General features: G+C 36.1%; 1 protein-coding gene across 1 annotated transcript; it reads left to right on the forward strand.

Moving 5' to 3' along the window:
• The first annotated feature begins 3,200 nt into the window (after window positions 1-3,200).
• LOC148085980 (ORM1-like protein 3) lies at window positions 3,201-8,602 on the forward strand. The gene is made up of 4 exons (XM_087784131.1): window positions 3,201-3,362; window positions 3,828-4,031; window positions 4,998-5,149; window positions 6,244-8,602. The coding sequence occupies exons 2-4, from the start codon at window positions 3,858-3,860 to the stop codon at window positions 6,377-6,379; spliced, it is 462 nt and encodes a 153-aa protein (XP_087640257.1). The 5' UTR covers window positions 3,201-3,362; window positions 3,828-3,857; the 3' UTR covers window positions 6,380-8,602.
• Window positions 8,603-13,235: the final 4,633 nt, after the last annotated feature.

A 13,235-nucleotide genomic window follows, 5' to 3' on the forward strand; every position in this document is an offset into this window, starting at 1 on the left:
ATAGTGGCCCCTAGATGGACTGGATGTGTCGCCTGATGACACAAACCAAGATTATTAACAGAACGTTAAACATTGCAAATTTAGTTTATCATTGTGAAGAGTTCTATGAACTTAAAAAAAGGATCAATGTTGATGATTATTTTAAAACTAAAAAGAATAAATAATAATAATAAATAAATATAAAAAGATACATAAAAATAAAAACAGCCAAATCGGTGGGAGGGTGTCACTGGTTTGACCTTTACCTTCTATCCACGTCAGGACCTAATGTTTTCCGATGTCTGAGCCTCCCAGACCTGTCTACATCCATCTACCTCAGGTGCACCACCAGCCTCTCTGACTCCATCACTACCAACATCAATGATTCCATTTCAGCCTGTGACCTTAAAATAAACGTGTGCCCTTATCTGCTGTCTGTTTCTTGGTCCTTCCACACTCCATTGTGACAACTGTATTTGATGCGTGTTACACATGTTTTCATGCGTCTCTCTTTTCTGAAAGTGTAAGTTGGAAGTTGGTGAAAGATGTACTTAAATATTCAAACAACATACAACGTGAACGGCGGTGAAAAAAGATGTACGTGTTGAAAGTGTGTTGATGGTGACATCTGCTGGTTATTATGAGTACTTGAGAATGGATTTCCAACGTCATTCATCGGTAAAAATCAAACGCAATTAAAACAAAAATATGAACAGAGAAAGTTTGAAAGTAAAGTAAATCACATTTGCAAAAAAACATCACTTCTTTGAAATATTACACTTATAGTATTAACCAGAAGAAAAATGAACCGGTCAAATTTCTTTATTAGATACTATTCTATAGTTCAGAAACACTGCCTCTAGAGGCAATAACTCAAAGGTTGCTTTTTATTGTTTTTCATATGGACGTTAATTTCATTTATTTTAGTAAAATTGTGTAAATTGTGTACCGTAGAGTACAAATACAGTTTTTCTCAGATACTTAACTTAAGTAAGTAAGTAAGTAAGTCATTTTTATTTGTATAGCGCTTTTCTAGACAAGGGTCACAAAGCGCTGAAACAATCAAAACAATATTCAATAAACCATAGCTCAGAGGTGGAACTATTGAAATGTGGTGTTTAATGATGTAGAAGGCCATATGTCATTTAAACATCTCACCTGCTAATGGCAGATGTCCTAAAGAAATCTGTTTTAAAGGAAAACAACACGGTGGACAATATAACAAGAACTGAGTTGTAAGTAAGTAGATGAGATCACTAGTGTATAATTGTTTAAATGAAAATATTGGTCAAGAAATACAAGGGTACATTTTTAGAATAACATAAACTTGAGGTTTAGCATCGTCACACTTTCAATTGCTGACAGTAACTCTGCGGGCTAGTCACCTGTTATTGTGACAGATGTGCGTCATCATGTGCCATCATGACTTAATCACTGTCATGTCATTTGTTTCTGCCAACAGTGATCTCACTGCTCCACTATCTACGATTAAGAGCTCTACATTTACACCGCTATAGGCTTCAAGCCAGAGAGCACATAGTCTGCTGGTCAAACCTGTTCAATGCCACTCATCACAAGAGTCCTTTTAGAAACAGTGGGTATCATGTAACATGCAAGCAGAACACAGTTCACTTCAAGCTACGGGTAGAGACAAAAATCAGTATTTGGACTTATCTTTGGATCTACAACAAGACACCTTTCAAGCGCTTTACAGCCAAGGGCCACTTCTGAAAATCTTCAAACCCACAGAAAACAACTGTACAATATCAGAATTAGAAACTCTTATTGCCAGTGTTGTAACACAACATTGGATTTTTTTTGTGGTGTCAGTACAAAATAAAAGAATGAAATGAGATAACACATAAAATAAGCAATAGAGAAACAGAACCAAGACAGCCAGACGAGTCTTGAATATACTTTTTGAACAGTTCCTTTGTCACAGCTTTTATAATATTAACCTGGTTTAGTCCGAGATTGAGGTGTTGTGACTGATCGATCTTAATTTCTTAAAGTAAGGATAGCCAATCAATTCTCTTTATTTGATTGGTTCCACGAATAAGGTTGTCCAATGTATATATGTATATGTTTAAGTAAACATGTTTTAGGACATCCTTTGTTCCTTCCATTCCTGCCATTAGGTTAGGTTAGGTTAGGTAGAACTTTATTGATCGCTCAGGAGCAAAAATACCGCAATTCTTCATAAAAAATAAATAAAAATAAAATAAGAACAAGAACAAGAGAAAGAGAAAGAGAAAGAGAAAGAGAAAGAGAAAGAAAGAGAAAGAGAAAGAACAAGATGATACAATCTAAGTCTAGATGCTACTATAGATCTCATGCTTAACATGCAGTTTTCAGTTTTATACTTTGTTGGTAACTTTTGAGTTGATAAAATATGTATTAATCTAAATATAACCTATTGGGCAACCTTATATTTAATCAGTTAAGTTAAGAGAAACGAGTGGTCATAAATACTTTAAGAAATTAAGTTGTATATCTAAGTATTATCTAGGATTTTTGGTCATCCATAATATACAAAACTCTTTATTAATTAAATTTTTTAAACACAAACACAAAATAGGATATTTTTTGTGGTGTCAGTACACCACATTGGTATGTATCAGACCTGGGCAAAGTGTGGCCTAGGGGACACATATTTATTCAGCCCTCGTAATGTCAAAGTATGATCATGTATAAATGGTTCTAATGCATTAACAAATGTATTTTTCTAGTAAATATTAATCCCTCAAAGCATTTTTTTGTTAAAGCAAATTGAAGAAATGTTTTGAAAAAAACTCATATATACAAGAATAAAATTGCAGCTTATTTAGCTTAATAAAAGTCACGGCCTAATGAAGAAAGTCCTTTTTTCTTGGTGATTTTTTAGTCTTTCTTTTTTGCTCGACGGCCCCTAACAACATTCACAGAATTGAATGTGGCCCTTGAAGAACTATAACTGCCCACCCCTGGTACAGATCTTTAAAGTACATTCTTCTCCTTTACGATCCGCTCGTCCAACTGAAACACGAGTGGAGCAACACCATGCCTGTTCCGTGGCCCCGCCCCCTCCGTGACGCAACAGGGGGTGTATATCAACGCATTGAAACCCGGTTGGCTGGACGCTCACACGTGACCTACACCGACCAATCAGAAAACAGCGTCAGGGAGAAGAAGAAAAAAAACCCCATCTAATAGCAAACGATGACGTCAGAGAACGAACGCTGCCGTGTTGTCAGTGAGGACGCTGCTAAAGTGTGCGTGGATTCTTCGTGGACCGTTACAATCGTGCCCGTGGAAGAGAGTTACTCGGCGGGGGGACCCGTGGGTTCGAGGGGGAGCCCCGGTGCTCGTGTCACTTCTGAGGCTCAGAACTGAAGACACCACAGGTTGGAGTTGAAGCCATTTTTTTTCTCCTGCAGTGAGTGACATGATTTAAATCCTCAGATCTGTTTTCACAGCCACAGTATTCATTCATGTACCACGTGCCTGCTTAGAAGTACTCGTACTATAAATACACACTATCCGCAGGTATGTGTGGCTCAGCGGTTTGAGGTCAACGGTCAGTGTTAACATTTAACCCCGGGCTCGAGCTCAGACTTCACCTTTAGCCTCTGAGTCTGAGAGAAATTTGATAAGATTAAAAAATGATTTATTTTCCATCATCTCTCACTGCTTTTCAAAACATAATTTAAGATTATTTTGAATTATATTTTGAATTATTTTTGTTGTTACTTGACATTCTAATGTGAACTGTTGATGTATGAACCTTTTAAATGAACCTGACAAGTAAAAACAATACTATAATACTATGGTGTAATTGAAATGTACCGATGGCTTACCATGTCTTGCAGGACACTATCATCATCAACAGCAGCGGCAGCATGAACGTGGGCACGGCTCACAGCGAGGTGAACCCCAACACCCAAGTGATGAACAGCAGGGGGATGTGGCTCTCCTACATCCTGGGCATCGGCATCCTGCACATTATCCTGCTCAGCATTCCCTTCGCAAGTGTGCCCGTGGTCTGGACTCTCACCAACCTCATTCACAATCTGGTCAGTAGAGAGCTGTTGGTCCCACTGGTTTCCAGTAGATTCAAGCGCTCCTTTATGTCCTCTGAGGCCAGACTGTTTAACTAAAATAAAATAATAATACAATATAAAAGGTAACGTTTTTATTTAGTCTTTTATTTAACCTTATTGTTTTATTATTGTTTTTCGTTATTTTTTAAAATCTTTTTATGTCCTAATGTCTAGACTATTGTAACAGTTTATTTCCATGTCTAAACAAGAAGGAGCTGTTTGCCTGCAGTTGATACAAAACTCTGCAGCAAGAATTCTGACCTGCTCTAGTAGAAGAACTCACATTTCTCCTGATTCTTAAATCTCTTCACTGGCTGCCAGTTTCTTTCAGGATCAATTTTAAATTTCTGGTTCTTACTTTCAGAATTATTCATGGTCAGACTCCTCCTTACATCAGTGATCTGATCCAGACTTACACCCCAGCTCGGGCTCTGAGGTCTGTGGATCAGAATCTACTGATGTTTCCTGAAAACGCTTCAGGACCAGAGGAGAGAAATCCTTCCAGGCTTTTGCTCCTAAGCTTTGGAACGATCTTCCTTTCTCTCTGTGTTTGATGATCTTCTGACTCCTTCAAGAAACATCTTAAGACACTTTTATTTGTTCAGGCTTTTCCCTGATTTTCTAGGACACCTGTGTTTTTCTCTGTGTTATCTTGATCTTTTTAGTATTTTTTTGATTGTTTAAGCGCTTTGTGACCCTGGTCTAGAAAAGTGCTCTACAAATATAAATTACTTACTTACTTACTTGCTTACTTATGTATGTTTCTTTCTTTGTATGTTTTCTATAGTTGTTTTTTGGCTACACCACCTAGAAATTATTATTTTTTATTATGTTTAAAAGATTATTAAAAGCCATACAGCGGTACGAACAGAGTAAATTATGCTTAAATGTTTTGAGACTTCTTTCTTCGCCTCAGTTCAACCGTTGTGTTTCTTGCAGTGCATGTACCTGCTGCTGCACACGGTCAAAGGAACCCCGTTTGAGACCCCAGATCAGGGTAAAGCTCGTCTCCTCACGCACTGGGAGCAGATGGATTATGGGGTTCAGTTTACTGCATCCCGCAAGTTCCTCACCATAACACCCATCGTTCTGTGAGTAGAAAATCAAACACCCATTTACCTTTTTTTCCCCTCAACTTTCAAAAGGCTCAACCATTTCGAAAGAGAAAAGGTCTTTTGTGCAACATTAATGTTCTGATAATCTGTGGTTGGAATGAAGCTGGACTCACTGGTGACAGTTGCTGAGAGGAGATCTTTGAACAAACTACTGTCCATCATGGATGAGGACAGTCATCCTCTCAGCACTGTCATCAGTGAGCAGAGAAGCAGAATGAGTGCACGAATGCTCCTACCCAGGTGCAAAACAAATAGACTCAAGGACTCATTCATCCCTCAGGCTATTAAATTGTACAATTCTGAGTTCGGGGGCAGGAGTGGAGTGAAAGTATCTGGATGTTCTGTTCTATGTTAGTCTTTGTATCCTTTGTCTTCGTTATTTTTCTTTAATCTATGTTCTTTGTCTTTATCTTTAGACTTAGATTGTGTCATTTTGTTCTTTCTCTTTATGTTCTTGTTCTTATTTTATTTTGATTTATTTTTTATAAAAAAAATGCTGTATGTATTGGCTATTGGAAAAAAACAATTTCCCAAAGGAGACCTCCTTAGGGATCAATAAAGTTTTACCTTACCTTACCTTACCTTTAATGTAACATAGTGTAAAGTTAAAATAAAGAATTTAACATTGAAAACTTCAAATTAAATTAGTGACATGAAAATTAAAACACTAATTCCATGAAGATAAAACGAGAACTATATTTTATAAATTGTTCAATAAAACAATATTTTGTCATGATTAAGAGTTTTAAAGTAAGACAACTGGACTTTGATGTGAAAGATTAAAGCATATAAATAAAACATTTTAAGTGATACAGAAAAAAGATTTGAGGATAACATCATTAAAAAACGAGTCTCTTTTCAGATAATGTTAAGTTAAATAAATTTAAAATATTAAACACATTTTGTAATATATTTATTTAAACCTTAGTAATGTATGTACAATACAATATTATGGTTCCCAAATTTTTCATATCAAGCCAAAAAGAAGTATCACAACATCAATGAAATTGACTCTAAAGTTGCTGGTTTAATAAATACTACGCTGACAGTCGTTTGTGTCTTTGCTCCAGTTACATCCTCACCAGCTTCTACACCAAATACGACCGGGTCCACTTCGTGATCAACACCGTCTCCCTGCTCACCGTTCTCATCCCCAAACTGCCGCAGCTGCACGGTGTCCGGATCTTCGGGATTAATAAGTACTGACTGGAGAGACGTGAACGCCCAGGAGTGCCGGCGGATGACGGAGCACAAAGAGTCGCGGCGGCTGCTCAGCCCACAGAATTCTGCTGAGCTGAGCTGCAAATGAAGTCCTCGGGGGGTTCTGTCGGGTACAGAACCGGAGGAAAGACACCAAAGGCTGTGCGAAGACGGGAGCAGTTGCACCAGTAGGAACAAAAGAGAAATATTTCATTTACATTTTTACATGGAAAAGGACTTGGTTGAAGTAATTAGCAGCTGTGGAGTTCTGCAGAACCACAGTTTTATATTTAGAGCCCAATGCTCCTGCTGAAGCCCAAACTACCAGGACCGTGAGCCACATTTAAATCTGACCCAGCCACACGCATATTTAGACTAAACCCTCATTTCCTGTCTGGACAGAACCAAGACTTTATAATAGACATGTGTACGGTAATATTTGTACACCTCGATATTTCCTAACTAATCTTTTATCTGTTTCTTTTCTGAGAACTTAAATACATTGACAGTATAAACAATGACGGTGTAAGAAGAATGCTTGAAGAAGCTTACATTTTATTCAACAAATGACACTTTGTACGTTTATTTTTTTAACTGTTCCTAAATTATTCTATGAGGTATTATGTAAATAATAATTTTCTCATGATATATTTCCTTTCTAAACCTAAGATTTTGCAAAACCAGATTTTATTTGTTTGCTACATAAAAGTATTAAAAGAAATTAACCCTGTTATATAACTATTCGGACCGAATTGACAATAAGTTGAAATTAAAAAAGAAAGATGTTAACCTTTGTGTTATCTCTGGGCTAAGGTGACCCAGTGGCAGAAAACAAATGTGTTTGAGGTATCCCTTTTGTTGTGTCTCCCTGGAAATATATATGCAGTGACGGAGGTCTTTCACCTTTGACCCAGAGGCAACACAAGGCTCAGTAAAAAAAATGGATGATAAAGTGAAATATACCCTAATATAGCATTTTAGTGCTGAACATATTCTCGATATTCTGTCTCAACCTTTGTGCAAATAACCAGAGCCAAGACATTGAAAGTGTTCACTAGTAGAATAATATTCAATAACATTTTTTATTGTGTATGTTATGATAAAATAATCGAGACTGTCAGTACTGTGCCAAAACGTTTTTTTTTTTTTTTTTTAGAACTTAAACTGAAGACTACAGGATTGTTCCTGAGCCAGAGTCTATTTTCTTGCAATGTATGTCGATGAGAGTTTCATCCACCTCATAGCTAACCTCTGAAACCAGTAAGAAGAGAAATGCTCCTGAGATAAAGTGGTGCTGATCCTCATCCCTGCATGATCGCACTAGGGCAGTGGTGGGCAATAAAATTACCCAGAAGGCCACATTGTATGTGTGACTGGAAAACCAAAGGAACGAGGGATAATAGTCTAAATGTGAAAGACAGGATAGGTTAAAAACAAAATGGAATGTTTTGTCAAACGATATTGTATATTTCTTCATTGATTTAATACTTTATTGAAAGATTCTCAAAGACAAATAACTAAAAAAAAACACATTATGTAAACTTTCCTCAACAATGAAAACCTTTTATTTTTAAAAACTATGTTTATTCAGTTATTGACTTTTCATGACCATAAATATAACGATTAAAATGTTTTAAACATTTTCAGTTCGCTATCATTCTTCTACATAAAATCCTGGAATAGGATGATGCACAATTTAGGAACTATTTACGACTCTTAAGAGCACAAGTTCTTTCTAAAGTCTATTATCTACTAGTTGTGTTTTTTACTGTGTCAATCCCTGCACAGTAGTTGAAATCATCAAGACTGCTTTTACAAAACTGCTTCTTTTGTATGAACGATGTTACTATTTAATGGACATGGACATGGTACTTTATCGAGGGAGCAGTGGTGAACCAATGTCCTTGTAGTTGTTGTATCAGTACCAACTGTAGATCTGGGTCACTCAAAGAGATCTTGATACATAAAAGCTTGAAGAGGCGTAGAAAAGATGTTCAATGACAGTGTTTTTATTTCTCATAACAATGGCGTTTGTTACGTGGGATGATGTCCTCGGTAGCTACATGGAGTCTACATGAGAATGACTCTTGGAAAAAAACACCATTTTAATAGGATATTATTTTACAATGTGCTTTTTTTGAGGATGCAACAATAATTTCATGAGCATCTAAATCTGTTTGTAATAGATTTTGACATAAGTGATTATTGAATAAACATATGTCTTTTTTATTCTGTGTGTCTGACCATCTTCTTGAGAGTCATTTAGAAAAATCAGTAATGACTGTACTTTCACACTCCATTTTTACTTCAGTGTTGCTCCACAGCAAGTTTGTGTGTCAGACAAAACCCTTTAAAGGAATTTGTGATAAGAATATTGTGAAAAATGAAAGTAAAAGAAGCCTTATGTGGTTGGTGGGAAGTTATTCTTGGAATGAACTATAAAACGAATGTATCTCCATTGAGTCTGAACGTTAACTGTCAGACTGACAGATTATCACTATAAAATAAGAGATAAAGTATATGTATACTATAATTCTAACAGGATTTAATGATAGGAAAAATGTATAAAACTATTGAGGATTACAATCAAAGCGAGACTTTTTTTTAATAAGGATGTTTTTTTTACCTCGGAAATGTACATTTTATTTCACGGGTCATCTTAAAAATAACCAGTATATTTAAAGTTGTAATATATTTCACTCTTTCATATATAAATACCACAGAACATATACTGGAGTTTCTCCTGCAAACTTATTGACTTTAATCAAAAATTCAATACATGGTGTTTATTTCCACCTGGCAAGTTGATACACATAGACTTTCTCTGTTACTCAACACTGGCGCCTTGTTAAACATTGATTCAGTCAGTGCGGTAGAAGAGTGATACATTTCGTTTTATACTTTTTTTTTCTGATCATTTCAATACAGTGACATTAAAGAAGTACACAGTTTGTCTAGTAAGTATTTTCTATTAATATGAAACATCTTGTGTATGTTATCACAGACCAGATTTTTTTCTGGCATCTTGTCGCCAGTTTATAAATAGTTTTGGATCAGTTAAACTCTTTTTTGGACTATGGGAGGCAACTTGAGTGTTTGGAGGAAGATATATGTATTTTATGTTTTATAGCAATTGTTATGTATATTGCCACAAAATGAACTCAAAACATATTTGTAAATTGGTAGACGATTAAAGCATAAAATATATAATCTGTTTTTATTTAGAAATATTTGTTAAACTGTTATTTTTAACAGTCGAGTGGGCCAAACCAAGCGATAAATGTGAAATATACGGTTTGTTTAGTTACTGTTGTGCTCTGCAACAAACGTGTTGTAAATAAAGTTGTTTCCAAAGGTGAGAGCGTGAGAAGAGGTGGTTCTTAGCTAATCAAGTGCACCTGCTGCTGAAGAAGGGAAAACAAAGTATTTTGTAAGTAAGTAAGTAATTTACATCTGGAAATGGCGCTTCCAAGAAACAAGGGAAGGCAAAGGAAAGTACCTATTAAGACCGAAATTACTTCTGTGAAGCTTTAAAAGGTAAGGTTGAAATTTTCTTCTAGTTTCACCTTTAACACTCACTCAGAGAAATTCTAATTTAATGCTAAGCTAGGCTAGCTAGCTACCGACCCAGCACTTCTCCTTATGGTGTCGTTTTGATAACATTGAGTTTTTATTGTTCAATAATTTAAAGGTTTTCAATTTCCTAAGTTACAATTATATGGCAAAGTTACCATACTCAAGTGGATCTCCATTGTGATTTTAATCTTTTAGAAGTATAATTTACAATTTTCTAACAACAATATGCAGGTATGATTTGAAGCCATTTCACAGAAAATACGTAAAAAGGTCAAAGCAATTTTGTTGAATACAATTTATTTTAATATTTTAACTTCTTTTTTTCCCCCCATTATAAGGATTACAACAAAAACGTAGAAGAGGATTCTACTCATATTTATTAATATTCTAAAAATATAAAGTACATTGTTTTAAAAACACCAAACACTGATTTTTATCAAATCACTGGACATTTTTTTATTTAGATATATTCATTTTTGGAAAAACTTTTGCATTTCTGGTTTGTTGGCTGTTTAGTAAGTAATTTAAGTAAGCAATTTATATATATATAGCGCTTTTCTAGACCAGGGTCACAAAGCGCTTAAACAATAAAAAAAAATACCTTCAGCTTTTCATTTCTCAAACTACAATACATGCATGACATTATTTACATGTATATGATAAACCTAATGGGGTAAAATGTCCAATAAACATGATTTACAAGTTGTCTAGTGACCACTGCCTTTCTTCACAGACTCTGACATTAAAATAATAAGTCCTCTCTCCCTCTCTGTTGCTCAGCGTCCTTCTTCGGTAATGCAGCTTAAAAGCCATGTGTTGATTTTATTCTGTCTTGAATAGATGTTGGACTCTATTATACTCATCTGTATGTGTCTGTTGTACAAAAGTCTATTTTAGTTTAAATATTTACATTAGAAAATGATCTTTAGCCCCAGCCACTAAAAACCTCAACTCTGCTGTGATTATTTAGGGGTTTATCACCGTGTCTTATTACCCAGAAGTCTCCACTTCCAAGGGACTTGTAAACAGTACACAAAGCAGGCGGGATTACAGCTGGCTGGAGGAGGAGTGAAGACTATCATTAACTCATAATGAAATCTGCTCTCGTAACCTCTCCTTTGCCAAGATTCCAGACGGGTTATAACTTCATAAAGTAATAACTTTAAAATATTGTCATGATAAGGAACTTACTGCATCATGGAGTGGGAGACTCCAACATTTGAAACATCTTTGTTTCCATATAAGTGGACCTTTTAAAATGTCAACCTCTTTACAACATACTCTGATCGTTGGGCTTTAAATTGAACTACACTACAAACGAAAAGCAGTGGATGGGGGGGGATTGTGTGTCTGTGCACCAAATGATTCAACCTAAAGTAAGAAGAGCTTTAGGTTTATTTTAGTGTTGCTCCCTGTGAAAGATGCAAGCTGCTGTATTTCCATATTCATGTCACACTGAGCCAAAGGCAAAAACGTGGGTTTGTGAGTTCACGGTCCAATTACTCGCGTCTTATCTGAGCCATGTGTTGTGTGAGGAGTTCATTTTTTTTTTACTGTTCCTGTGTAAAATACACGACAATCCCATTAACATTGGCTATAAATAAACCCCAAATGCACACTTTTAAATCAGTTACAGTGAAGATATAGCTTCTCATCTCCAGCAGAGGGCAGCAAACATCTGCCTGTGACCTTAATCTGAAGCGATTTCACCTTCTAAAAATAGAAACTTCCCTCAGGGAGAGATTAGCGGTCTTTTTTCCTCTTTCTTCTTGCCCAGCACGTTCATTCACTTATTCACGCACATGTAGATTTACAGTGAACATTCCTGCAGCACTGTACGTTCCTCTAGTCTGCTTCCACGACGGTGACCCTGAATTGGCGTGACAGCACCAACAACTTCTAAAGGTCGTGTTTACAGTCAAGACAGGGATTGGGGTGTAGAAATGTGTCGCCATGGGAAGCAGTTGTCATCTTAAATCTTTAAGGTTGCAGATGACGCATTTCCTAAGAGTCAACTGAATCGAACCCCGACTCACGATATATAGATTTTTATATTCTCCAAAAAAGAATAATTATTTGGCCACTCTTAATAAAAATGTTGTTTTTGCGACGATAGAAATTAACTTGTACAATGTTTGCATTCTATTTTATATATATATATATATATACATGCATACAGTGGTGTTGAGTAGTGCATAGGAGTGGGCACCTTAGGGACATATGGCGAGGCAAAGACTCTTCTGGAGTCAGATTTACAATTTTTTTTTTTTACAAATAGAAGTGAAAATGGCATCTTATTGTAACATGCGTCCAACAACATTCAACTGGTTAGGCTTCACATCACCATTCCTTTTCCAATAGCGCACCAACACAAACGTCCTACAAAGAACCTTACTTTAATGTAATTAGATGGAATCCCCCTCCCATTTGTCTAATTTATATTTTCTGTCAAGTATAGAGATGTGTGCAGCATACATTTAATTTTGACCTTCAGCAAAATTTCGGCCATTTTTCAAACTTTAAAGTAGGTTGCTTTTGTCAAATTTAATAGAGGTTGTCTATAAAAATGACAATGAAGAATAATTATAGATCGATGGAAAGAACCTTTTATTATGATGACGGGTAAGGTACTGTAATTCATGCATACATGTTTATACTGAAATTTTCTTGGAAACATAAATTATTATTCAATCCAATTTTATTCTTATTCACATGTATATATTATTAGCTGGGCACACACTGGGATAGCTACTGGGATCTATTTGAAATACGAAGGCTTGTTGTGATTCTTCATCGGAGACTTTGTGTGGATGAAATAACTCGGCTGCTGAGAAACCTGGGGCCTCATGTACTAAGGGGTTAAAAGCACAAAAACACGCTGAGCCACCTTTCACGTCAAAGTCCATATGTATCAATAATGAAAAGAGCAGTAAAAAGTTTGTAATTCCTGCAAGGTCTTTAAGTTGTGTATGCACTCAGTGGCCATGTTGAGAAGTGTTTATTAGAGACACATTACCTGTCAACATTCATCATTAAGTGTGTATAAAAGCATGGGCGAACTTTAACAAAAAATGGTGCATAGAAAATGGCTGCATTAGCATTGTTGGGGGACAACGTTAACTGATTAGTTCGCAGAGAACACATTTTTACAGAGATACAGAGAGGACTTGTTGGCAAACGACGACGCATGGCTTCTCGGTCGCTTCAGGTTCCTTAGAGCCATTCTTTTAGAGCTATGTGAAGAGCTGGAACCGGCTTTGGAGAGGCGCACAGCGAGGAGCCATTA

Source organism: Callionymus lyra, chromosome 2, assembly GCF_982586985.1.
Source record: "Callionymus lyra chromosome 2, fCalLyr1.hap1.1, whole genome shotgun sequence".
Taxonomy (NCBI): Eukaryota; Metazoa; Chordata; class Actinopteri; order Syngnathiformes; family Callionymidae; genus Callionymus; species Callionymus lyra.